This window comes from Lepisosteus oculatus, chromosome 6 (assembly GCF_040954835.1).
Source record: "Lepisosteus oculatus isolate fLepOcu1 chromosome 6, fLepOcu1.hap2, whole genome shotgun sequence".
Taxonomy (NCBI): domain Eukaryota; kingdom Metazoa; phylum Chordata; class Actinopteri; order Semionotiformes; family Lepisosteidae; genus Lepisosteus; species Lepisosteus oculatus.
Window position 1 is genome coordinate 53,298,565 of NC_090701.1, and position 27,847 is coordinate 53,326,411.

At 44.1% G+C, this 27,847-nt stretch overlaps 1 protein-coding gene across 9 annotated transcripts in view; it reads right to left on the reverse strand.

Moving 5' to 3' along the window:
* stau2 (staufen double-stranded RNA binding protein 2) overlaps positions 1-27,381 on the reverse strand; it is a 115,166-nt gene extending 87,785 nt beyond the window's left edge. For 6 of the 9 annotated variants that reach the window (XR_011189945.1, XR_011189944.1, XR_011189943.1 and 3 more), the window contains exons 1-5: positions 27,195-27,300; positions 24,448-24,655; positions 20,968-21,098; positions 17,814-17,973; positions 16,630-16,765 (exon numbers count right to left, since the gene is read on the reverse strand). Coding sequence is in view for 6 of the 9 variants with exons in the window: in XM_069191574.1 (XP_069047675.1) it covers positions 16,630-16,765; positions 17,814-17,973; positions 20,968-21,098; positions 24,448-24,646 (626 nt within the window). In the remaining 3 variants the exon portion in view is untranslated. Of the gene's footprint in view, positions 1-16,629; positions 16,766-17,813; positions 17,974-20,967; positions 21,099-24,447; positions 24,656-27,194 lie in introns of all 9 variants that reach the window. The other 3 variants (XM_069191570.1, XM_069191568.1, XM_069191571.1) reach the window with 3 other exon arrangements.
* Positions 27,382-27,847: the final 466 nt, after the last annotated feature.

Consider the following 27,847-nt stretch of genomic DNA (forward strand, 5'->3'; position numbering starts at 1 on the left):
AATCCCAGTGGAATATTCAATGCATGTGCCATTAGCAGATACTCAGGCTGACAGCAACAAGTGGAAACAGTATTATAATTCCCCCCTGATTCGCCTGATGCAGTGGGTAATGCTGAAAGAGCACTGCTCATTCTGCCCACTGCAGTGCCCATGGAAGACCGTGACAGTCGTCAACAGTGAATCTGGTACCCACGCAAGCCCTCCGCTATAATGAAATAATTCCTTACAAGTGAGGTAAAGATATGACCTCAGAAAGCAAATCGCAATTACGTTACCAAGTTACACTTTCCAGCCTGTCTCACTTCCCTCTTTCTTTCTGCTGCGGAGCTGTGGCGCAGCTCAGCTTCAGCCGGGCGTTCCTGAGAGACAGGAGGAAGAAAAGCGCAGCACGAGAGTTGTTAACGCAGCCAGAAAGCTCCCGCCTGTCCAGAAGCCGGTAAGACAAATACCGACTTGATCAGTCACCTGGACAGTTCTTTTGAAAAGCGAGATGCCGAGGGGTTTTTCAGTCGGTGTGTGTGTGTGTGTGGGGGGATATGGAGGGAGGGCTCAGCAGCAGCAGACAATCACCAGCCGGGACAGCTCCTTCTTTGTCCCGGCTCTGCGTCTCAACACCAGTGTCCATTACGTGCCCCGAGATGCTGATGACTTCCATCCATCTCTTCTCCTTAGGACTCCTCTTACCACAGGGGCCCGCCACTGGGAAAACGCAACAAGCCTGGGACTCTTAGCACCATCCCCCCCCCCTTTCCACCACCATGGAAAATCAAATAAAATGTCTCGCCGCCAAAATCCAACAAAGCCCAAAAATGAAAAACAGAAAACATCTCCGTGGCAAACGTATGGGGTTTCCAAAGAGCCGAATAAATGGAACCAGCAAACACTGTCACGAAATTCGAAGAGATTTAGACAGAATTCAAAGACTGGGGGGGGGAGACACCAGGCGGATTAGTAATGCAGACAAGCACATTACATGCAAGTAGCAAAAACAAAGAAGTGACACAAAATGGGAAACATTGAGCGAGAACAGGCTACTTCTGAAAAAGACTTCAAATGTTTACGTTGACGCATAGTTTCGATCTTTTGGACAATGTGGGAAGCAATAAAAAGGCAAACATTAGAGCATTCCATGCTGAAAAGAGGAGAAAAGAAACACAACGTTTCGGCTGGGAAGCCTTCTTCGGGTGTCTAGTAAATAAACCTTTACTTGTTCCTTGGCAGCCTACGCAAGCTGACACAGCTACCTACTTAAACATTAGTATATATAATTAAAAGTAAAGATATTTCAAAATTGTAGAATGTAGTAGTAAGACCTCATTTTCAATATTCTGGACACATTTGGCGAGCATGTTACAAAAACATATTGCTCTGGAAGCAGAGCAGAGCAGAGCCACCACATACATTAGCAGGCATATACTGTAGTAATACCCTGTCCTGACAGGCCAAAAGACTGCTAGAGGACCCGGTCCAAGTATTCAAAATCCTCAAAGGCATTGACAAAGTCAAACGACTGGGACCCTTCAGAAGAAAAGAGTAAAAACATGAAGCAGAGGACACAGATGGAAACTATGTGGAACTGCCTTTGAGTCCTGCAACTGGACAGAAACCTTCACGCAAAGGGTCGTGCGAGTTTGGATCTAGCTACCCAGCCATGTTGCTCAAGCCGATGCCCTGACTTCTTTCAAGAAAGAGCTGGATCAGATCCTTGGATTAGTTACACGCCTTACTATCACATGGGCTTGATGGGCCAAATGGGCCCCCTCTCAGTTGGAACCTTCCCTATGTTAATAAGGCGATAAATGCTCTCAGGAGCCACCTGAAGTGGAAACAGAAGCAGAAGAATTTCTGGGTAAATATGTATAGTTACTACTCTACTAAGTAAACTGATTTGCTGCATTTGTCTTAAAAGTTTCTTTGTCAACCACAGCCAGAGTAATGGACTCTGAACTCCTGGTGGTTAAGAATTATATTGCTGTTTTACAGGGTTGCACAGTGCTTTAATCTGGCTTGTGAGGCTGCAAAAAGTGACCCTTTCCTAGTGCAGCCTGCTTGGCAGTTCAAAAAACCAAGGCACAGAAGAAAAATAATTTCTCAGTATGAAAAGACAAGTGTGTGTGTGTGGGGTGTTATTTGGGCATATTTTCTTCTAAACTCTTAATTAACTCTTAAAAACTCAGTCACCCAGCATATTGTGGGGAACTGCTCCTGTAAAACACCCAGAAACACAAATGTGTGCAGATGTGAGCAGATGTGTCAAATAAATGAGTAATAGAAAAACTGGCATCCTCTCGCTTATCTTTATGTCCCATCTGATCACAGAACAAAAATACAGATATCTATGAGTGATTCAAAAACGTCAAACCTAAAGCAAGTTCAAATAATTCTGATGATTGTATTTCCTTCACTGGAAGGAAAGTGTCGCTGTACCCCCAACTCAAACTCCAGGGTGCCCCGTGTCAAACGGCATGCAGTCCTTTCGCTCAGGGCTCCTGTTCGATGCTCTGCGGCCCTTGTCGAGCGAGTCGTGGACGCACTCACAGTCTGAAGTGAAACAATCTTGGAAGCACTTCCAGTCCTCCAGCTGCTCTTCCTACCCGGTTAGCAGTGTGTGTGTTTTTTTTTCCTTGCCCTCGAGTGTTTTTCCTTGAAGTAAATGCAAAAAACATGGCAGAGCAAAACGAGATCGTGTAACCTGCCCGGTGAGGGCACGAGAGGCCCCTTCTCCAGAGCAGCGAGTCATTTCTAGAAGAGAGGCGGTACAGACACTCGTCTCGAGAGAGGAAACGGAAGATTGTCGAGGGTCTCTCAAACAATCTGTGATGGTGAGAAACCATTTCCAAAGCACTGATATCATACGGAGAAGGCAGTGGAAACAATTTTAAACAATTAGCTGTCCTTTCAGAAATTTGAAGATTTGTTTTCATTAATAAAACTGGCAACAAAACACGTTTCAAAATGACAAAAAATCCACACACATGTGAAAATAATGTAGAGTGTATGCACTTCATACCACTGTTACAATTAATGAAGTGACTGGTTCAAATTATGAAAGTTCTTAAAATATGAATAACTAATTTCCATTAAAGCAAGGTTAGAGTATAGCCTGATCTCTGCAGTAAGATGTTAATTCAGTCAAATGAATCAGACTTGTTCTGTTAAAACCAATTTGTGCAAATTGGCAGTATTTCAGTCAGATTTACACATTACAACATATTACAAAACACACATGCTTACAAACCTGAATTTATTTAAGGTATTACAAGGCAAGTCAGTATCCTATATACTTCAGTACCTTATTTAAGAGAGGACACAGTCCTTCATCCTCACAAAAGGTTAAATTTGCACAGTCCCTTGTCTGTATCTCATGACTTTAAAGACACAGAAACAGAGCTGAAGAAGACAAAACCGTTTCTCCAGGTGAAAGCAGCTCTGATCATAGCTCAGAAAGCTACAGGATCAACAACACATAGGCTATCATTGCATGTTTCAGAAAAATATTTTTTTTCTATTAAAGTTATCCCGATTAACTTGTATTTAAACTACGAACATTGAAAGTCTGTCCCTCATAGAAATGTCAAAATATCTCATTCATCGGCCTGACAAAGCTTTCCTTGAAATAGAAAGTGGTTAAACTTGGGTCGGGTGTACAGAATAAAAATAATAATTAATAAGACTGTGAGTGACCATGCAAAGCTTTATAGGAAATGTATTGATTGAAGAATTCCATCCATCCATTTTCAAACCACTTCTTCCAGTTCAGAGTGGCGGTGGGGGGAGCCGGAGCCTGTCCTGGCTAGCAACACGCACAACGCAGGATTACACCCCAGAAGTCTGCCCCGTCATGGACTGGCGTAACACACAGACACAAACATGCACACATTGACACCAGGACCAATTAGCTCATGAGCCAACTAAGCTACCAGTATGTCTTTGAGCTGTGGGAGGAAGCTGGAGCGCCTGTAGGAAACCCATGTGAACACGGGGAGAACATATAAACTCCACACAGACAGCCCCTCTGGGATTGAACCTAGGGCCCCAGCACCGCGATGGAAAGCTGGCCACTGCGCCAACCTGCCACCCTACTTGAAAGTAGCACAATAAAAAACATCTCCTCTGAGACTGGGCTCCTGGCCTGAAAGGACTGCCAAGTCCCAGGCCCCTTTTGGATTCTATTGTTCTATTTCCGTGCTGCAGAAATATCAGACTGAGAAGGGTCCAGAGTGTGACTGCGTGCTGGTCTGAAGGTTCTGACCCTAATTCCAAAACAGACCATCGTAGGCTGAAAATACGCTTCAGGGTCATATTGTGTTTTTGAAAAGTTTGCCTCTCTGATGTCACCCTGCTGTAAGACTCCGCTGTATCTCAACCCATTTTCTGAGAAAAACCCTGACAGAGAGAATCTGGAAACCCGCCAGGGGAAAAGACCTTTTCCAAGACTAACTGTGGGAAGGATGAGTGAGTGCCGAGTTACAGTAAGGGATGATATTCCAGCACTCGCTCCTCTCTCACACACTGACCCCCGAGCGCAGATGTTTGTCAGAACCCAGCCCTGTTTGAGACTGTTTCAGAACTGTGAAAGGGGACTGTTACAGCCTGGTCTACGCGAAGCCACTGGCCAGCTTTCCAGTGCAAACGTGCAACTGGTTCTGCTTCAGTTAGCATTAGCAAACCCTAAACAGAGTGAGATGCCACTGTGATACCAAAAGCAGGTATGACGTTCAGAAATCATGAAACTTTTGAAAACCATCCGCACTGATCAAGACACTGTGGAAGGTGCCTTAATAAAACAAAACAAAAATGGAACCTCCCCATTAAGTTGTCTTACCTAATACCTCAACTACCCGTGAATGAGACAGCTAGGTTAGGTAACGTATCATCGGTTAAGCAATGTGGGAAAGATGTCGACCCTGCGATTGAGTACAATCGGCAGCAATCATTCAAACCCCAGGTGAGAAACCTGCTGTACCTTCTGAGTAAATGTGTCACTCTTGTTGCTCTAGTACATGTCCTGTAGTACAAATGGATGTACTTCTCTAGGTGTTTGTTGGAAGAAAGGATTTGTCCTCAATGAACTCATCTAAGTAATCCAAAGAAATTAAGCACTTATATGAAGTGCCGTGGAAAAACAAAACCAGAAAATTCTACATTTGTCTGTGCCTTATACTCCATATGAACTTTCACATCTACCTTGAAAATATTTAAATCAGTACAACAGCAGTTACAGCAGCTGTTTATTTAACTGCACAATGATTTAAAAATAATTTCCCGCTGATGGGAAGCAGCCCCAATGTCACTGCCACCATGCTTGGTGATTTGTTGGACTTTCACCAGATACAAAGCGTTACAACTATAACAAAAATCTCCAAATTTTGTCTTGTCTGATCACAAAACCTTTTGCTGCATGTTTGCCGTATCCATTAAACAACTTGTTGCAAACTTCATGTGGGATCTCAGATGTCTTTTTTCTCCAATCTCAGCCATTGAACTCTATAACTCTTTCAATGTCAGTTTCTTTGATGCCCAGCTGTTGTGTTCAGTTTGATCATTTAAGATTTGATTAAAAATATCCAATTGAAATATTCATTTGTAATTCAAGAAGGTAGGATATCATTGGAAGAGAGGAAAATACTTTTTCAAGGCACTGCAGGTCTTTCTTCTAGGTAGCCAAGATCAGTATTTGGTCTACTATCAACTAAACAAGCTTATACTGTACATTCTTAATTTGAAAAGCTAGTGTCCTTATTCTTTGGCTATAGTTCTCTATGGTCAACTTACAAATTAACTTTATTTTTCACAATAAAAACTACAAAAGCCTTTGGTCATTGCATAAAATGCACTGGTTCTGAATTCCATCGTAGAGAAAACATGAGAGAAGGCACCTGTAGTCTGTTTCCTAGTTGCAATTCTGTTTTCCTGCTCTGCATGGATTCAGATGACCACTTCGGATTTGTTCAGACCTGATTTTCTGAATTGAGAGGAACCTGCTTCACCCCACACTTTTTTTTACTTTAGATCCCTTATCCAGCCTCCCCCAAACAGGAAGAATTATTGGTTCACTCTTCACAAGCATTGTAAACTACCGGAAAGTTTCCCTTGCCTAATAATCAAGCATTGTCAAGACTCCATGAACTCTCTTTTGGATCTGGAATTCTGTAAGACATTCCAATAGGTGGTGACCATCTAGATTCAGAATCCTCTCAGCAGCAAAGCGACACTGGATCAAGACCCACACTACTTTCAGTCCTGGTCACTCCACCGAGACTTCTTTAAATCATCTGACAGTTTGCATAAAACTCCTCAACCTAAACATCTCTTTAATTTTCGCCTCGAGCCTCGGTTTCCGTATAATACCTTGGTTTCCGTATAATGTCTTCATATGGAAATACGTAAGGTGTCCAACTTAACCAAACTTAATCCGAACCTCTGTCAATCCCATATTACTGATGCCGACTCTCACGTGCTGCTATAAAAGAGGCCGCTAAACAAGCTCATAGACACTGGCTCCTGAGACAGAGCTGCTAGGATTTTGACTCTTCTCTTCCGTCTTCTGTCTCACTGGGTCACTGTGACGTCAAGACAAGTCGGGTGAAGTTCTATAGAACCTCGGGGCTCTTTGCCCCTTTCTTTTTTTGACAACACGTCAGAACCAAGATATTACCAATAAGCAAGTTCTTAAATATCACCCTTTTAGTGGCGATGCTGGCCGACAGCACATCCTGGCAAGGCAAGGGGGCAGGTACGCCGTTCCTCACGTGGTGCAAGGTGCCCTTTCCCTTAGCTGATCTTAATCTGATCTCTCCTTCAAGGAATATTAGAATTCTGGGAATTAGACAGGGCACTGACTTGAGTTTTGACGCTCCACTTAGTTCTTTTATAAAAAAATTCTCATTGTATTATGTCGGGATTAACACAAAATGAGGGCTTTTGTTCACAGAGCAGACAAGATGATGGCGCGAGCTTCTGTTACCTTTTTATTAGATTTGCATTGTGCTGTTTGCTGGCGTTGCTAAGTGTTTCGCTGAAAAGGTTTCGGCTCTTATGGATGACTAGGTATCCTCATGTTAGCCACTGCAAACTGCTCTTTGGCTCGTTTTGTAATGGCTCCATTCAAACTGTAGAACTGATTGACATGTACTGCTGAAATGGACCTTCACGGCCGTAAGTTTTTTCAGTTTCAGGATACATTTTTTTGGCATTTTTCTGAGATCTAAACAACTTTTGTCACAACTATTTCGAGGTTTCACATAAAATCTGCTGAGGATTTTACAAAGACACAGTATCTGTTAAGAGCCAGGAATGCCACCCAAGATAAGTCTTTAAATTGCCATCTGACACCATGTTTTTCTAAGTTATCTTACAGCTTTTGTTTCTATAGATATATTCAGAAAACCTGATGTTTTTTTATTAACAGTATAGTCTTACTCTACAAGAAAATACTATACAAAATAAGAATATTCTAGTGCATTCTTTTACACCGTTTACTAATAACCATGTGTCTACATTACACCGCTAACAATCAGGGACTGCATTAAGCCAAGACCAACACAGGTTGATTTCAGCTTATTTTTGCATTGAACAAAAATATATTAATGATGCAACACACACTTTCGATGTTTCGATGTTGTTTAAGAAAGCAGTGTCACCTCCTTCTAGCCTGATCTCATGAGACCCAAGCAAGGCTGGGCCAAGTGGTGTTGGGGACATAGGCGATACTCTTCCCTTTGATCCAAAATGTCCAAACCATCGCACCAATATCGACCAGGAGTGCCGCAGGAGGTGGGAGTGCGGTCCTTCGGATGAAAACTTCAATCAAGGTCTCGACTGCTGGGTCACTCACCCAGGGGGCGTTAAACCCAGTGTCCTGGCTCGATTCCACCCGGACCTGTAGAATCTGGGCCTCTGTGAAACTCCTCCTCAATCCAGTCAGTGACACTCCCAGGCGAGGGGGATTGCACTGCTGCATGTCCCACAGATCACAGCTTTCCCTCTCCCCCATATCCACTCCCGTAGGACCTCCACAGGCAGGGAGCTGGAGTCCCATATCCCGCTTTTCCTTAGGAGCCTCACTCGCATATCAGCTCATTGGCCTGTGTGGGATACATCCGTAAAAGCACACGTCCCCAGCGCCAAACATGTGCTTTCACAGCTACTCCAGAACTACTCCAATTAGCCTTTACTTTTTGGTTTTATTCGCACGGGTGCTGTTTTTTTTTTTTTTAATTCTCTTGACTATCAATCTGCTAACTAAATTGCAATTGCAACCCTTCTGGTGATCTTGGCACGGGATACAGGTCTGAACGAGCTGGACCACAGTCCGGATTCGAACGCGCGCTGGGACGATACATCTTCTTCCTCTTTGCGCACCAGCTAACCCACAAAGCTTTTTTTGTTCCTGCGCCTTAACTGCAGGCAAAACATCTGTTTTACTGAAGCTGAGGAAAAACCAAGATAACCTTAAATTGCACTCGTTTGTGTTTGCCTGCAGAAATTGTTCTTAATGATAAAAGTATGGCTGAGGTAGACCTACACTTTGCCATTGAAGAAACTGTGACAGCACAGCCAGATACTTTTGCTTGTCTTAGGATGAATTAGTAACCTGGGCACCCCTTTTTTTCTTGTCAGGACCAATTGTTGTATTTTCGTTTGCACTATTTTGTGGTTTTGTTTTCAGACTGAATTAAAAATATATATAATATTGTAATGTTCCATTTATACGGCTGCCATGTTATTTAAGAGCAGGGTAGGCCCTAAAAAGGTTGATATGATGGACACCCCTTTCCTTTCAATGTACTCAGTTTCCTTTTCACAGGACTCTCAATCAGCTACCATCTCAAAGGAAAAAACCAAATGAGCTAATTATCAGTCAAACAACAGTGTTCTTACCTTGAAACTTAATTTAGTTTATTTCGTTTAAATAAATTATTCAGTGTTCTGTAAAGGTAACAATGAGTTGTACTGGGTGATTTTCTAAACCTTGAAAGGGTTGTACATTTTTAACTGAAAAGTAATGGGCATTTTAAACATTTTATTTCAAAACAAAAGAACAATATGCACTTTTTACCCAGAGGTTTGTGGGGGAACAGAACGAGCCACGTTATGAACAGTTTTCAAGGAAAGAACTACCTTCATAAGCCGGGGGATAAGTGTATTGGGAAAATGATTTAAATTAGGTGAGCACATGATTGATGTGACACACACGAGAAACTAGAAGTGCCCTTTTACTTCTGTGACATTAATAAAATGTCAGAAGAAAGTTTGAAAGGCATCCATTTTGTTCACCTGCTTTCGTGCTTTATCTTGGAATCTTGGAATGTATATGGTCAGATTAATATGATAAAACAATTAGTCATCATTTCTCACAAAAACTCACCGAGGGATTCCTTTTAAGGCCACACAAAGCCTGTTGAAGCAATACGTTATACGTTACGACTGCTGGCCGGGTTCGGAATATTTCCAAATAAAGTTGGAGCTACTACATGACAGACTGCGCAACGGATCCGAGAAACTACTCAGGTCTACCAGATTCCTGATGAATGCGAAATCATAAAAAAATAAATCTTCTACTTACTAAGAGTGAACTAATGTTATCAGAGCATGTGACCCATTATGAAAAACTGCAAAGCATTTTTTTCCACAAATTCCATGTCGTACACTCCCATATCACTATTATTCCAACTGCCCTGTGGAATCTAGTGACGCACTCTTGAACTCCGCCGCAGTTCCAGACTCCCGGCAGTGTCCTGTGATGAAGCACCCCGGGACAGAGGCTCAGACGCCTACTTTCGACACTTACGAGAAATGAAGAACTGTGCAGTGCGGCAGTCAAAATGAACACGCGGAAACCTTTTTGTGAGAGAGAAAAGAGGAGATCCATTAAGAGAATTCCCCTCTGCTGTTCAAACATTTCTTCCTAAAAGCACAATCTAAGCAAATCAGATGGGGATAAATCAGGGTATCGTACTAAACCAGCTCTGGCATTCTCAGTTGTGAAGACAGAAGTGACAGCATGGATGCTGAAGAAACACAGCTTGTTGCCCTGCTATAGGGGACACTGAACAACACCGCCGAGTCCTGCGGTTTGAACACAAGCAACTGCTTGCTCTCATGTTCCACTTTCTTATCATATAAGAGTTTAGGAAAGCTCATTGGGAGGACAACAAAAAGTCTGTTGTCGTCTTCACTGTACAGAGGCAGTATCTGGGCAACCTCCGTGTTTCAACCTTCTGCCCATTTTAACATAAAATGACAGGAGCAGAAATGAAAATGCAAAGCTGAAAAACTCTGGGAAAATATAAAGGGCAAAAAGATACAAAGTATTCATGGCCTCCAGGTACTGTAGCATTTATTCACCCAACACTTTCCTTATCATCTAAAAACATGACTGCCCGTTAAACAGAAAGTCTCGACTCATACCTGACCTGTTGTAAATTCTGCTCGATAAGACACAGTGCAGATATCCCTTCATGGCCACAGAACAACACACAGTGAATCTAGTCTCTTTTCAATTTAATTTAGATTTTCAGAATCAACAATTTGGATACACCCACCCAATATGGAATAGCCAAAGTCTGTATTCACTATGTTTTCCACATCCCGGCTTGCAGTTCCTGTTCTTGAACCTAGATATGCTTTATTGCACCCGTGTCCTTGGCGAGAATAAAGCAATCCGCCAGGCGGACCTCTTCAAAACCCTTCAGGGGTTTCGGACATTTCTTAAAGCTTCTTCAGTGAACAGCTGCGATCCGCTGAACCACCTGGTTTTTGTTTCAGATACATTAAGCGACCCAGGAAGCAGAGGCGTGATTTTATTTAGTGCACGCTATACTATATTCCAAAGAGGCGCAGACAATTTGCGACAGACTAACTTCAAACCAGAGTTAGTGCAGGGAGTGGAGACAGAGGAATGTTTGTGTGGCCACAGCCGTGCAGGACAACTTCCGTCAAGGCATTTATTCAACGTCAAGTAAAATAAGACGTGAAAATTCAGCATATTTGATATACGCTACAAGGACACAAATTCCAGTCTTATTAGGCTTTCAGTATATTAAACACACTTGTCATGTGTTTACAAGGTGGCTGCTTGACCTTGTTTTTCAAGTTTGCAGCTGAAAAGCTGATAGGAAAAGTTTAACACTCACAACAAAGGGCCATAAAACATTTTGAGAAATGCAACCTATCAGAGACACTGCTCCTGTTCCAAAATGAATTAACTCCATGCTCTATATCAGTGTAACTCACATACAATTAACATCGCCAGTTTGTTCTCACAAATCAAACTGAATCAATCAGATTTCACGAACAAGCAAAGCTGTTTCTTATTTGCACCTTGCAACACGTTCATTTTCACACACACGCCAGGGCAGCGGCCACCTGATGAACCGCAGACTCTCACACGCAAGCTGTTCTCCCCCAAGGACTGCTGGGTATACTAACTCCCATCAAAACACAAATTAAAACACATTTCGCCTAGGGGACAATAAAGCTTGAATTGAATTAAAGTAGATATCATTCTAGTGGCAATACAGCCGACTTCCATTCTGTTAACAAATTCAAAGACGACTACAAGGGAAACTGATTCAAGTTTCCTGATCCAAACCAAAATGTTAACCCTGAGGACCTTTAGAAACCAAGGGCAAGTGTTTTGAAAACTGAGAACGGGAAGCATGAAGAGCAGTGGGAATATGGAACAAGCTACCCAAGAGAATTAAACTGAACTTGAATTGCATTAACCTTCATTGCCAATATCCTGGCTTCCATTAAGAAATGGCTGGATAACATCCCATGATCAATTAACATCCAGAAACTAAATGAACTAGATAGGCTGCATGGTCTCCTCTTGTCTGGAAAAAAAATGATACTCTGAAGTAAACCATGGACGTCTTAGAAGTAGGTCCGATTTCCTGTGTTCACACCGACTGACTTCAAAGTTGCCAGCATTCATTTAAACAAAGACTATCTTTCAGACCTGCACCTCAGATGTCACAGCAAGACTTTGTATACCCACAAAGAATTACCACCTGCCCCCTGAAATACTGCTTCTTAAAAAATACTGTTTGGCCAATGACCCAAATTTGGAAGATGTCTTTTTATGTCCCCTTAGTTTATATTCAGTTTACTTGCACTGATTGATTAAGCTGACAGATACTTGGAAGCCTTCAAAACTGCTTAAAGTTTTACGCACTAATATAGGCAGGAGGGGAAGAACTTCTCTCAAACACAAGCAGTTTGATTAATGACTTCCTTCCGCTTCCTAGTATTTTATTGCTGACGGTAAAGGAGACAGCTCTTTAGAACTTCTAATATATCATGCACAGAGCTCAGCAGATACTGGGGACTGTTCTAACAGGACACCAAGGTGGCTGGGCCGTGATGTGTTCGGTGATAAAATTCCTTCTTAAATACCTGCCTGAAGGAAGTTGAACCAACCCTTGAGAAAACCTTCCTTGGCACACACTCCAACCTGCCACCACGCCTCAAGTCTTAGTATGTTTCTCCTCAGGATTTCCCTGTTCTCCACAGATACGATCAGATTAACACAAAGGCTTCTGTGTCTCAGAATATCATCTCTTGCCTGTCTGGCTCGATGGCAAGGTCTCCGCTTATTAATGCTCTTTCTTTTCAAAAGACTGACAATCCACATGTATCTGCAGTGCCTCACAAAAGTATTCCAACGTTGTCCCATTTTGCTGAATTACAAGAGACACATGTTTCCATCAAGTGATTATTTTTAATCAAGACATGAACGCTGCCCATCAACGACCCCCGACCTACCTGACAGAGCTTGAGCAAAGAAGAGGCAGTGAAAACGTGCACCATCCTGGATGCACCGAAGGCAGTGCACTATCTAAGAAGACTTGCGGCTTCCATACTAGCATTTTGTCTCAGTATTCAAGTTTGGATTACAAATATTTCCTGAAAAACGCACAGAGATCATTGGTAAATCAGGGGATAAGGAGATCAGAGGAAGGGAATGAATACTTTTGCAGGGTGCAATTTAATTCAAATTTGTCATAACGCTTTCACCTTGTGTTGGTGTCGGTTTTCTGCTGGTAATCCTGTTTTCACCTGCAGTACAGAGACATGCTGTCCAGGTGATCTGGAGGCTCTTAATTGATTCTCATACCCTCAGATGTGTGGTGGTCAGAGAAAGCTTGTTTTTGTGGCTGCAATAGACATGAGTCCCATCCAGGGGGTATTCCTGACTTGTTCACTGCACCTGCCTCATGATGGATATTTACAAAGCATCCCTTTGGAAACATGACAGAAATGGGAGATTTGCATCATCATACTCTTCTGCCACGCAAGTGACTGCACTGTTCCACACAGTCCCTCGGCACAATTACTCTTCCTCTACTGCAAAAATGTTAGTGGAGATTTTGAACATGGCCGTCAAAATAAACACTTTTGTCTAGAAATTAAAGAAACAATACCTTTTTAGCAAAATGATGGCTAACTATATATTTGGGAAATAAACTGTCACTGCTAGTGACACAAAAAGTCATCTGAACTCTAGCCCACGAGATTAGAGGGTAGCAAATATTCATAGTGGGACTTCTGGTTTTTGGTTTTGTCAGTTAGCAGCGACTAAATATTTGCTTGAGAATCAGTTCTAAATGGTAAAACAAAAACAAAGAATGGACACCAAGAACTCATTGTACTGAGCATCTAAGAAACTACTGCTCTATGTATGGTTGTCAGAAAAGTCAAGAGCATGGTTTTCAGATGCTGATTCAAGTGTTTTTGACATCGTTTTGATGAAATAATCAGTCACAAGTGTGATGATTCTAGTGACTTTCGCGGTTGCATAAACACAAAATCACCTCAAGTGAGCCAGCTGATTGAGCACAGGTGATGAGGTGATTGGAACAGTTTAAATGTAAAGACTGGGGGAAAATCGCAAAGGAAACACTGCTCTGCTTAGCAAGAGAGTAACATATCCATACACAGTTACTCAGCGTCTGAGGTGCTTAGCAATTTCTTAGCTTTACAGACGAACACAGTGCGTCAATAATAGGTCACTACATGGGTGACAGCAGGTCACGATGTCTCACCAAGACCAATGAGGAGGTGCAAGAGTGATGGTCTGAGCCTCACTGCAGGGCACTATATTGATCAAGTCCTGGGACATTACTTGTTTGCTTTCACGCAGGCTCACCCTTTCATGTCCCCATTCCAGCAGGACAGCACCCATCCTCGTGTCACTTTGGGTCCTAATGCCCCAGTATAGTGACGGGGACACTATACTGTAAAAAGGGCGCTGCCCTTCGGATGAGACGTAAAACCGAGGTCCCGACTCTCTGTGGTCATTAAAAATCCCAGGGCGTTTCTTGAAAAAAGGAGGGGTGTTACTTTGGTGTCCTGACCAGATTCCCCCTTGGCCCTTACCAATCATGGCCTCCTAATAATCCCCATCTCTGAACTGGCCTCATCACTCTGTTCTCCCCCCCCCCAATGAGAGCTGGTGTGTGGGGAGGGTACTGGCTCACTATGCCTGCCGTTGCAGAATCCAGTAGGGGCTGCACACTGGTGGTGGTGGAGGGGCGTCCCCATTACCTGTAAAGTGCTCTATAATTAAAAGGAATGATTATTATTAAAGGCAGGAAACACCCTGGATGGGATGCCAGACCATGGCAGGGCACACACTCATACCAGGGCCAGTTTTCCACAAATTCAGTTAAAATACCAGCTTGTTTTTGGACTGTGGGAGGAAACCATAGACGGATGAGGACAAAACCCACAGAAACAAATCAGGGGAGAACCTCCAAACTCCACATAGACAGCAGGTCTGGAACTGAACCCAGGGCCCCCGTGCTGTGAGGCAGCGATGCTAACTGAATTTACCTATGGGATGCTCTTTCAACAAAATGTCAGAGCATCTGTAAGATGTCATTTTTTTCTGTTAGAAATCACGGGAGCTTGTATAGCTTTAATAGTTTTGATGCTCAGTATATACAGTAGTTCCAAAAAGACCACATTGTAATTAAAGTAAACCACTACTGCCCTCTAGGGGTGCAAGATAATATTTTTCTGATAAATTATAGTAGTTCCCACTTTCATTCTATCATTAACATAACAGTATGCTTCAATTTAAATAACAAATAGTTTTGTAACTATTCTGTATGTTACTGTATCAACCTGAAATACACATAATGAGACACTGGTGGAAGAAATACATTGCATTGCAAAACGCCACTGAGCTGGGAAGCACTCGCTGTTTTCATTTTGCGTCATTAGGTATAAACACCAGCATCCATAACTGATAAACTGATGTCTAAACATGCATCATTTAAACATAGCCAAATGTATTGGGATGGTGAAGTAAAATTGGTCATTTTTGCTCTGTATTAATGAAATCTGTATTTCAGATCAAATGACTAATATGAGACAAAAGTACAGAATGTCAGCTTTTGTTTCTGGGTATCATTTTGCACACGTTTAGCTATGTTTGAACAATGTTGTTTGTTGCGTTCAATCCCCCCCATCTCGGCTGAGCATCACAATTTGCTCGCAGTCTGGGAAAGGGTGACATGAAATACAACAGTTCTTGAGGCACCAGGCCTGGGCTGCAACAGGAGTGCTCAAGATTTCCAAATGCACACAAGCAACTGATGACAAGCACATATGGACACATTACACCGTAAAGAAAAATTGAAAATCAGCTCTTTAGCTAATTTTACTTTTGTTGTGAAACCAAATTTACTTTTGCAAATTGGGGGCATCTGATAGCATGAAGTGTGTGTTTCGTAAATACAGAAACCTTCTTTTTGGACACCAGTCATGTAAAACACAGAATGCAGTTTGTCAATCCTCTGCAATCTAAAAGCAACTCTTCAACATACACCCAGACAGGAACATGGAGGCTAGGTTTAAAATCACAAGTGGATAAATCAAACAGTAAGTACTCCTTATCATTTTCCAAATGTTTATTGTGTTTTGAAAGTCATGTCATCCGGATCTGTTCTGTACCCTAATTATTGCTTGAAGAAGCTAGTGAAGGTAACGTAGTAAAATTACAATACAATCCCAATTTTGCGTCAACCCCAGTGGTGAAAATACTACATTCTATCTAGTGATACTACATTTGAAAGGGCAACTAACAACAAGCCGTCTGTTCAAGAACAAGCACGGACAAAGAAAACTTCAATCGCGAGAATAAAAGCGATGGGATGGCTGAGGCAGGCAGGCGATCTCTGTTCAGGTTTACATACGACACTCAGCTACAAGCTTTATAAATTCTTTGGTTGACCTCTTAACTTCGTGCTAAAAACAGCCACGAGATCAATGCACATTACTTACAGACACTGTTAAAAGACTAAGTAAAAAAAGCACACCTGTGCACAACCTGCATCTTTACCTGACAGGAGGCACCTGTTTTTATTTTGGATTCTCTTACTTGAGTGAATGCAGCAGTGCAAATCCTGCATTTGGCACAGAAGACATTTAATTCGAAAAACTGATCTGCTCTTCAAATTAAAAAACAAGACTTTCAGCCGAAGAATATCAGACGATATCAGCATTTCAAGCGAGCTTCCCGTCACCTTACAACCACTTGAAATGACGCTTTAAGATCCTCCGCTACTTGGTACAGATACATCTCTTTTTCCGAGATATCAAACAAAGATAGTGTACCTCTGATTGAACATTCCTCTGAAGTTGTAGTTGGCTCTGTAATTCGGTATAGGTTTAGGGTCCAGGGGTCTGTAGATGGCAGGCTCTCCTCTCTTCATCGCTAGTCCATTTAACTCTACTGTAGGGGTTATACTGCCTGTGAGTGCATGAAAAAAAAACATTGCAATGCTTTAGATTGATTAACCATGCTTTTTAACTGTTTACTGACTTATTTACGTCTCTTTTAGATCATAAAGACGGTTTTCCATTAAAATTGTATTTTGCCCTCCGTACAGACATCACTGGCCTTCAGAATAAGCATTTCAGTCAACATTATTAAAGCCTTAGATCAAAATCTTGGTCAACTTACCACCGTCAGCACTTCAGAGCTGGACACTTCAGAGGGTAAGTCCTTTCAAGAGGTCTGTCTCAGACTCCTGAAGAGCTTTACCAAGTGTCTGAGAAAGTATTTTACGTGAAAAGAAAGCTCTAAACTCTTGAACACTTGGAATTAATCTGCCGCTGCAAAAAAACTGTGGCTTTTTTTATATGGAATGTACATGCAAAAGCTTAGTCAAAAATGCATTTGCAGGGATCAAAGTCAAGAATGTTTGGGGACTTAATATACTGTATAGAACTTATTCCATTATTCTTGATCATATACTGTACCTGTCAGCTAAAAATTGCTTCATTACAGTAATATCCCGTTAAAATTCTGCCTTCTTCCGTGGTACCAGATATATGCCATCGGTGAACCTAATACAGTGAAATGTGCCCATCACACAAACTGCTCCTGCCCAGAAAGTGTTTGAGCGTTTGGCCAATTACCTCCAATTGTATTTACAGTTAACGTCTCTGCTACCTGCAAGCAACTCCCTGCCCTCGTCTACAATGAATGTCACCTGCCTGGAGCGTGGCCAGTCTTAAGTTTTGCCTTTATCTGTTTATTTGAGCATTTTACACCCAATAAATTCAATAAGAAATCTGACATCTCAACTGGTGCAAGACCACAGGCAGAGACTCACAGAGCGACGTCTTAAGAGACAAACCGAGCTGGCTTCAAAAAAGTGGCCGTCACCCTCTAAATGGGCCCAGTCAGTCAGTCGGCTGCCCTTGGAAACAGACACACAGTCTCAAGCGCAACGCTGTCCGCAACCTTCAATACCTCCAACAGAAACTCTCCCCTTCCTGCCCGCGGCCACTACCTGGGTTGCTGTTGGCGTCCATCTTGGGGGGCCGGGGCGAAGGCCGGGGGAGGGGGCTCTCGGTCAGGGCCTTGGAGGCGGTCGAGTGTTGTGCCTTTTTGATGCTGGTTCCCTCGGCCTCCCAGGTCTGCTCTCCAAGAGCCAGCTGCACGGTGAAGATCTGCGAGCACCGGAAGGCAATGCCAGAACGGGGTCAAAAAACATACGGCGATATCCTCAGCAGAGCGCAACACACGTTCAGTGACCTGCGTCCAGCATTTACACGTGACACTCCAGTGCTGTGGCTGTTGCAGTGTTTCCACACATCTACAGTAGGTGCTTCACACGTTCCGCTGCAAATACAGATGCACGGCTCTCACTGACTACTTTTTAAATATGGTAGAAAATCTGCTTTGGGTGTTGTGCTCCCGGTAAGCAGAAATTGAACGGAAACTTGATTGTACTCAAATACAATTTTTTCAAATCTAATTCTCTGCTACACAGACGAGCGCTCTGAACTCGCGGCTGAAGTTAAATTACAATCACAGTTGACTACACTGATCTAGCGCGGCCCAACCCAAAGGTTCCCACCTACTGTAGGTGACTCATGGCAGCCATTCTACACCAACATTTCAGGAAGAACTGTACAAGCCCAGAATGGAATATAAACAGGACGCCAGGGTAAACACCCCACTGCTATGAACTATGCCACAGGATATGAAATGACCAAACTGGGGCACTGGATGTGGGGAAATGTGGGGCAGAGTGAAAAGCACCATCTACTGGTCCTCCTATACCATTACAGCGGAAACCTCTCCCACCACAGCAGTGACAAGGCCCTGCCTTCCTACACCTGCAAGCTTCATTTACCACTGAGCTATCTCAGCAAGCACACAGAACTCTGGAAATGAGAACACCTGTTGCACAATCTTACAAAAAGGAACTCCTACAAAAGCTGTGGGACATCAGATTCTGAAAAGTAAACCTACAGGTTTGTTCTGCCAGAGGAAGCTAAAGACTTTCGTTTTGCTTGCACTGACGAACACAGGATAAGAAAAGGCAACGTGTAGCGTGTGGCTTCAGAGACATCAGGGCTTCTTCCGTTCGACTGTGTCTGTCGTAAATGAGAGGACATAAACACATCCATGTTTCCACCTTTTCCTTTCAATTAATAATCATATCATTCAGACTAACTCACCACCACACAGGAAACTGTGGATCAGCACATCCTGTGCGCAACCTGTAGTCTCCACTTACAACAGAACTATGAAATTTTCACTTTAAAATGAACACAAGCAAAAATAGATCACTCTTTACTTTCTGTGACAATAGCTTGCTCACAAGTGTAAGCTCTAAACCACAATGCTGAGCAGAAACCAAAAGAATACAGTTCATCAACAAAACAGTTGTTGAAACTGTGTGAAAGACAATGAGATGTGATGGAATGGATTAAATTAATCTTGTAATTTTAAAATTAAAAAAATGCTCATGTTAGCCCTATTTTGAAAAAGAACACGCACTTTGTACGGCAATATTAGTATCCTTGCACATCTTATGGTGCATTCAAAACAAACAGCACATTACATCAAGAACAACTGTTACTTTGGAATCTCATGAAAAAACAAGAATGATTACAAATGAGAGTACATTTGGCTCATCTAGTAGTTATTAAATATTTCACCCAATGATCTCATCCATCTGCTTCTGGAAGGAAGCCAGGGTATCGGCTTCAACAACAAGGCTGTGCAGCTTGTCCTGCTCTCCCATATCCCCTTGGGTAAGTGCCTCATGTTCTCAGATTGAAACATACTTCCACGTGGCTCAGTTCTACCCTCTTGTTTGTATCTCACTGTTAATATCGATGTTCACTGGAGTGACACTGTTAGTGCCCTTGAGAATTTGAAATGCTTGGATCAGATTCCCCGACGGTCTTCTCCATTCAAGACTAAAAAGGATCAAGATCTTTTGCTATTTCAGTCTCCAATGGTGACATCCTTTAATCCTGACTGTTGCGTAACGGAAGAGCTGGGAGGTTAACTCCAGCGTAGTGGGTAAAGTTCATGGTGGGCTTCAATAATCTACCCTCACTAATGCTCCCTATGGTTAAACTGTGCAAGAGGGAAAGAGGTTCAGATGAGAGCTATCATCCTGTCTGAACCTACCGGTCTGTTACACACTAATGAAGCACCCTCTCGTTGTGCAGTGGGACTGCTGGTACATTTTGGGCGCCGAGTGTCAACAAGGTAGTTGCTGTACTTCAGCAGTGGACAAAGTGGGTTACCATATTTATATGATGCTCTCTGGGATCTTTGTGGATTGGCCTTTAGCAATCATTGCTTCCTAATCATCCCCATCTCTGAATTGGCTTCATCACTCTGGTGTGTGGTGAGTGTACTGGCGCACTATGGCTGCTGTCACATCATCCAGGTGGGGCTGCACACTGGTGGTGGTGGAGGGGAGTCCCCATTACCTGTAAAACGCTTTGAGTGGATTGAGTGAAATTAGAACATTTCACTTTCTAATAGTGAAATTAGAACCTCAATAACATATCGACTGGTAGAACAGGACTTGAAAGAGCTATCAACTGAAACATAATAGGTATGAATCTGAAAGCAAAGACTCAATGCAGACACACTAGGATCGCCTTTGACACATTTATCGAGCCTTTAGATTAAAAACACTAATTTAATGCTCTGTGTATGTTGATAGCGCTAACAACAAATGCTAAATTAAAAGATTTTTGCTTCCAGATTTATTTAGGATGAATGAAGCCTGAAACCTTTTTTTTTGTTATCATCACCTTTCTTAAAACACCAGCGCTTTGTATTCACAAGCCAGAAAACAAGGGGAAAGAAAAGAAAATGGGATGGAAAAGTACACCTAGAAATGCTCTGCTAAATGAAGACTATACCAAAATTTCAGACTCAAAGGAATATATATCGATTTTGAGTCTGAAATAAGGGTTGTTGAACTGCCCGAAGCAATATACAATAAAAGGCACTTCAAGCACACTGCACTGTGAAAACAAGATCTCCATTTTCACTCCTGGGAAAGCCATCGGTATGTTTATACGAGGTGTGCCTGACTATCCCAGCAGAGAGGCACAAACAGCAAAGCCTCTTTGCATCTGCACGGCCACTACCAGAAGACCGGCAGCACGAGCTCCCCCTCTTACCTTGGCATGGGCCGGCCCCCGCTCGCTCAGCAGCTTGTACTGCGGCTGGATCCTGTTGAAACGGGCTAACTCATTGACCAGACACATGGGGGTTTTCTCTTTGGGGTTTGCCATGTTTTCCTGGGAGGATGCTGCGGGAAGAGAAGGAGAGGTCAGCGCTCAGGACCGAAGGAGGACCCTGGGGCCAGATGCCCTGATTTGTCTTCCCTGGGGGCTTTAGGGCAACAAAAGGTGAACATTTTGAAAGGGGGTGGTGACTATACCCACCCTATACCCACTGTACCCAGTGACTATACCCACTGTAGATATTATAGAAAATAAATAATGCCCTGCGCTGACAAGGCAACTCTTAAGTCTTCCTTGCCCAGGTTACCAAAACCTCAGATAGGTCTGGCAATGACTAGTGTCCAGCACAGACTACAAGCTTATGTAGACAACAAGGATAGAAAAAAGTAATGCATAATACTCAGTGCTGTCCTGGAAGGTGACTTTAAAACATTTCCCTTCTGTGTGGTCAGAGAGGCATGTGTCTTTATAAACTGGCACACGCTGAATGAGAACACCCCCAGCTGAAGAGGGCCCTTTCTCGCCCAGCACCAAGGGTTGGCCGATGAGCAGATTCAGCTCACTGGCGGTAATGTATTGATGTGAGATTCTCATCCAGCTATGCGTTTAAAATATCTCAGGGACTCAATGCCTTTGTAAAGTGCTGGATCTAGATGCCTTATGAAATGCTCATACAGAGTGTTATGCACCATCGGAGATATTAATGACTGAAGAGCACCATGGCCACATCAGGAAACTCAAGACTGCAGGCAACAACACTCTCTTTCGCAGGACAACAAAAGCTTAATAACTAAAAACGTTCCACACATAAACCCCCATTATCCGACTGAGGATAATGTCTTTCTTTGATGTTTCGGCTGTCGGCCCCTTGGTTAGAGGGATGAACGTCTGCTACTCTCGCAGGAGACACAGGGGTGACGGAGGGTTGGAGGGGCATTGGCAAGTCATTTCAATTGGTACCGCCTTCTTTTTTTACAGAAAAGAGATCACACACTGCTAAATTTAATTTTAAATTTTAAAATAGTGTATGTTCTAGCATAAATGAACAGAAAATTAGAGCACTGATATCGTGGATTTTGTTTAGACAAACTCCTGCAGACTAGAATACACAAAACAGGAAAAATACTAATTTCGTTTTCTAGACTTATCGATGGCAATTTCCCCTAATACCTTCTCCTCTTGCAGGTCTTTATAATCTGTTTTGCCAAGTTCTTTCTCACAAGGTGTACTATTATCATGAGCCGTTTAATGCTTCAAAGCAAATCAGTAGTCAGAAATGAAACCAGTGAAGTCTGAACATCTGAAATGACCCAACCTATCTGCATAACACACGACTTCCTAACGAGCCATGTTTATTCCTTTCCCCCCAAATGTGATAAAGTTGCAGTGGGATGCCCAAACTTGATTAAAACACCATTTTGCCATGCTTTCTACAGGAGAATTATTTGGGATTTGTAAAATGTAAATCTTAACAACATCCATGTCTGCCAGTTCTGTGGATTTTTGCCATGGTAGGACTGAAATATGTGAAAGAATGGCGATCAGCAGATTCTTCTGTGAGTGAGCCAAACCACTATGACTCCACCTCTGGAAGAGTGCCATGCTCCTTTTCTGATCTACACTTGCCCTGTCCTGCCCCTTCCAAAACTATAGTCCTCTCTTTCACTACTACTCCTCTCTATAAAGCCTTCTTTTCATTAGATTCCGAAAGCAATTCCAGGAATATATCATGGGTACTGTTCCCCTAAATGTTGGATGTCTGAATTGTCATTCTGTATTTATTTGGAATCCAGAGCACGAATTTACTGCCTTCAGGCTCCACGTGGGTGTCTATGATATTGTTTGTTGTAGTCGATTTTTCCAGGTCTGATATTATTTTTTAAATAATCAAAATACATTTTGATTGTCCACAGAACCCCCCATTGCTTTTTAGTATATTACTATGTCTTGTGAAAGTATGCAGACACTTACTATGGTGTCCCATTCTGTGAAATTATAAAATGATGCATACATATTTTCAAACTTATTATTTTATTTAGAACTTGGTTACTCAAACTGAAGATCTCTAAGGGTAAGATAAATTACAGTTAATGTCAGCAAACCTAAAGAGAACAAAGGGAAACATCTTGATCGCTAAAGTATGCAGGACCATGAAATATGTGGCTGAAGCGGCTGCAGGTCTTTTTGGTCAAGTCTCTATCAAAGTTGCACACTGACTTAATGCAATTTCTGCCCATTCTTCAGAGCAGGTTTGCTCAACTCTCTCAGGTTGCTCGGGGATCGCTTTCTGAAAGCACATTTCCAATCTTTCCACAGCAGGATTCAATTCAGAACCAGGACTTGTCCACTCAAGGACATTCCCTCTTATTTGTAAACCCACTCCAGTGCAGCTCTGGACTTGTGCTTTGGATCAGCGTCCTGGTGAAAGGTGAATTTGCACCCCAGGTTTGACTCTTTAGGAGGCTGACAGGTTTTCCTCTAGTACTTGCCTGTACTTTGATTTGTCCATTTTATCTTTCAAAATCTTTCCAGTCCCAGCTCATAAGAAGCATCCCCACAGCATGATGCTGGCATCACGATGCTTGACTGCAGGGATGGTGATGCTGTCGCGGAGATGTGCTGTGTCTGGTCTGTGCCCAATGTAACGTTTAGTGGAGTTGCCCTGGGCACCAGGAGGGGACCCAGCTCTGCAAATATTTTTTTGCCAGCTGGGTAGAAGATGCTTCTTTACCTTCTATACCTACAGCAGTGCGAGTCAATGGATTCGTAATAGACAGATACAGACGTTAGGAGAGTCGTGGATGGTTAATGGAGACATTTATGTCCAGAAACAGAAGAGTAGTGGAAGATATGTTAACTGAATACTTGAGGAATGAGTGGTGAAGTGATACAGGAAATGCTCTAATTGGTGGTTGTGGCCGCACTGACAGAGTCATCAATGTAATGCCTGTAGAGGTCAGGGACAAAGCCGGTTTCTCTTAAAAACCGACAGGAACAGTTAAAAAGTAAACGTTTTAACCAATGGAAAACCAGAAACCAGACAGCGTCACAGGAAGCCTTGAGAGAGGCTCTTCCTGCAGAACAATTCTGCTGCAATTCTGTCCTCTGGTAGACTTCTTTACACAAAGGTCTGTGGGAGTGTGGAACAAGCAGCCCAGCCATGGGGCTGAACCCCGAAACCTCAGCTTCTTTAGAGAACAGCCGAGTGAAATCCATGGATCAATCAACTCCTATTTAACAGGGCAGAAGGGCTTCTAGTTTGTCACCTGTCCGATGTTCTCCGACTGTCCCTCGCAGCTACGCTCGGGACACCTGTTCGGTGCTCTCTCTAGGGAGAACCGTGCCTGGCTCTACCCCTGGGCCGATGCCAACACTAGCCGGTCTGGTTTTCAAACCGAGGATCTTCCTCCCTACCTGGTGGGCTCGCAGGGGCAGCAGAATCCAGCAGGCCGGTGGCGGGACTGGGGCAGCTGGGCACAGGGGCTGGAACTGCTCCGTTGACAGAGGGCTGCAGACTGACAGGGCCTGGGCTGGGCACCGCGGCAGGTGGCACGATGGGGGACATGCCAGGCCCGGGCAGGCCGGCCGCCGTCTGCACCTTCACTTGTGCCATCCTCTGTACCTGTAAGCGGAAGACAAAGGCAGACGGACAGCTCGCACTGTTTAGGGGGTCCTCCTCAGCTCACATCACGGCCCCCTGCAGTGCGAGCTGTCCGTCTGCCCTCCAGAGACACGCGGCCGGACTCTCGCCCGCGACGACGCTCCCCGCTCACGGGATTCGCAATACGTGGAGAAGCAGGGTCTGAAATCAGCAGACCTGCTTAAGAATCTGAGGCCAGGAGGAAAACAACAGCTTTTTAGAGCTGTTCACAAGCGGTTGACAGGCACAGAGCCCTGGCACGCCCACACAGCTCCCAGCAGCTCTCTGCACACTCACTAGGGAAACCTATCCACGCTGGCCGACGGAGGAGCCCTGAGCTGTCTGCACTCCTGGTCAAAACCGAGGCGACAAGGCTATCGAGGAGCGTCATGTGATACAGGCCCTTTCACAGCGTCTGAAAGAAGCAGGGTCAAGCCTGCAGTCTAAATGTCATTCCTTCACTCCAGAGCATTGATTCACTCCTCGCCATATAAATTCAAGGTCTCTTTCTTAGTAACCAAATACATGGAAATCGGTTCAGTATCTCCCCCCAATCCTAAATATTCAACAGGTCTCTCAAACATCTCTCGAGCTGAAGGGGTCTCAACTCTGCTGTTGCTTTAAACAGCCTTGAAAGACACAGCCACTTAAATTCAAGGTACGGAACTTACATTTCTCCATGCTATGGCGAAAACAAATAGCAGTTTTAACACCTGCTCCATTTTCCAGTGTGAATAATATGCTTGTACGGTGTAAGTTCTCCTAATGAGGATAGACAAGAGCTTATAACTAATAAAGAGCTCTGTGCTGCCATTTTGCCTGTTCCTGCTGTATGGGTCACAACACAGGACCCATGCAGCAGCTACACAGATTTATGTCCTCTCCTATCTATCCTGTAAATGTCCTGTTTATCCAGTGAAGTCAGGGGAATATGCTCAGGCTGACACCCTGGCTTCTTCCTAGAAACAGCTGAAAGAGATCTTCCACTGAGGACAGGAGTCACTTCCTTACACAAAGAGTTGTGGGAGTGTGGAACAAGCAAATCAACCACATTGCTGTCGGAGATGGAGTAAATCCCGGACCCTCATTCTCTCACAGGGGCGACTGATTGAAGTTACACCTGCTGTAGCGCCAGGAGGGGGAGCTCTACACCCGGGAAAGGGCTCTGTCAGAGTACTGTGACCCCCGTTTACCGTAACTCTGCGTGCAGAAGGTATCATCGGATTTCATTCACACCACTCTCTGTGGATATTTTAAACCGGGAATACACTCAACCCGCAAAGCCAGGACACGGGACTGGACTACAACAGTGTGCAGAATTAAAAGAACAAAATAAAAAAATGCAATTATTTATTATTTAAAGTTGCACGGTAATGCAGCAGTTACACAAATCGCCGATTCGTTCTTCTGAAATGCTCCCCCTCGCAGTTCAGCTCACCCTTCGGGACTCTGGACAACAGCTACAACGTGCACTTCCCGAGCACCAGTGACAGCACATCTGGACCTGTCTGAAACCGTACGTCACCTTTCGCCACATACTGCAGTGCATGAATCCTTCTGTGCAGTTAATTTCCTAATTATATCACGTCCGCACCGAAAACATTTCCGGCCCTCAAAAAGTTGGAACTAACTTGCTTTTATTCTTTTTTTTCCCCTTCGTACCGCCAGATGATTAAAGTTTTAGTTGCAAGAATCGTAGTCACAGCTGAATACTGTATAATATTTTAACGGTATTCACAGTTGAAAGCTTTAACCTATTTGATCGATAATAAACAGAAAACGCCACAGAAAAGTTTGTTTTTCTAATTGCCCCGCTTCCAACCAAAACCCAAAGAAACGTTTTTTTTTCCTTTATTTGACCAACGTTACAGAAAAGACCTGCAATCCAACCATGCATACCGCTCACAATTATTTCCGACAACCAGGTACGAACTGTCCCTCCCCTCCTCATACACACCCCTGCAACCTTGGCTAACACAGTGCAACACACACACACACAAAACACACACGAGCTTGTTAGGAACGACATGACATTAAATGCACGAACAGGCTGAGCGCCCGGCCGTCGCTATTAAAATCCGCTTCCAGCCGCCCGGTGCCGAGCATCACGCCTCGGTCTGCACGTACCGGCTCGGCTCGACCCGGCCCGACCCCGTCCAGCCCGACTGACAGCGCCGCCCTCCCGCCACCGGGGCGCCACGGCCCCCGGGCTGCATCGCCACCGACCCGCCCGGCGCTGCCCGCGGTGCTGCCAGCTGTTGGCGAGCCCATATCGCCTCGCTGCTGCTGCTGCTGCGCGATTCAACGCAGCACTGGGAGCACGGCAGCAGGCATCATGGCTGAAAAACAGGCGAGCACCCCCGAGCCCCGCATCCGACACCGTCGGCTTCGTCATCGCCGCGGAAGGAGCTGGGACCCGGGCGGATCGCCGCAACATCACTGGCATAACGCTTACACGCTTACAAGCCCCCCGAGGCGTTTCAGCGAGGCGTGAAGTCACATTTAACGTGCGTTATTTTACCTTTTTCCCAGGGACAGAGCCCAGTTACACCTCCAACATTGGCAAACACTAAAGAGAAGAACTGACGGTCACCGGGCGAACCACTTTTATCCGTCAGCGATACCGGCGTAGGGGGTGGGGAGGGGGGCTGAACGGCTCAGGTGCGGGCGATTCCGAACCGTCCGGATTTTGTTTCGATTTCAAAAAAAGTTAGAGGATTCCGCCTTTAACGTGCAATAAGTAACGCCAGGCCAGAAAGTAGACCAACTCACACCCCCCCCCCCCCCTGAGCACTTGGAGTGGTAGAGTCTGGTTTCCTGAGCGAAATTGGACGGCGGTGCAGTTCGGGTCTTCCTGCGCACGGAGCGGCATCGCCGGTGGCAGTGATTAGCAGGGGGCAGAGCCGTTGCCAGAACTACTGTCGTGCATGAAAACACGGGCCAGGGTTAAGATCCGCCGGCACCAACGACAACAACAAAAAAAAAAAGAAGAAAGGAACAAAATGGCTTATAAGCTTTTCGGGACCTCGCCGGCTGGGCTGACACGTGTTGAGTGGTCTGCACGGACCCGTGAAAAGATCAAGCCGTGGGACCTCGACATTGTCAAGCGGAATCTGTTCGTGCAGGACCGACTGGGTGCATCCCAGAACAATACATCCCGCCACGTCAAATGAT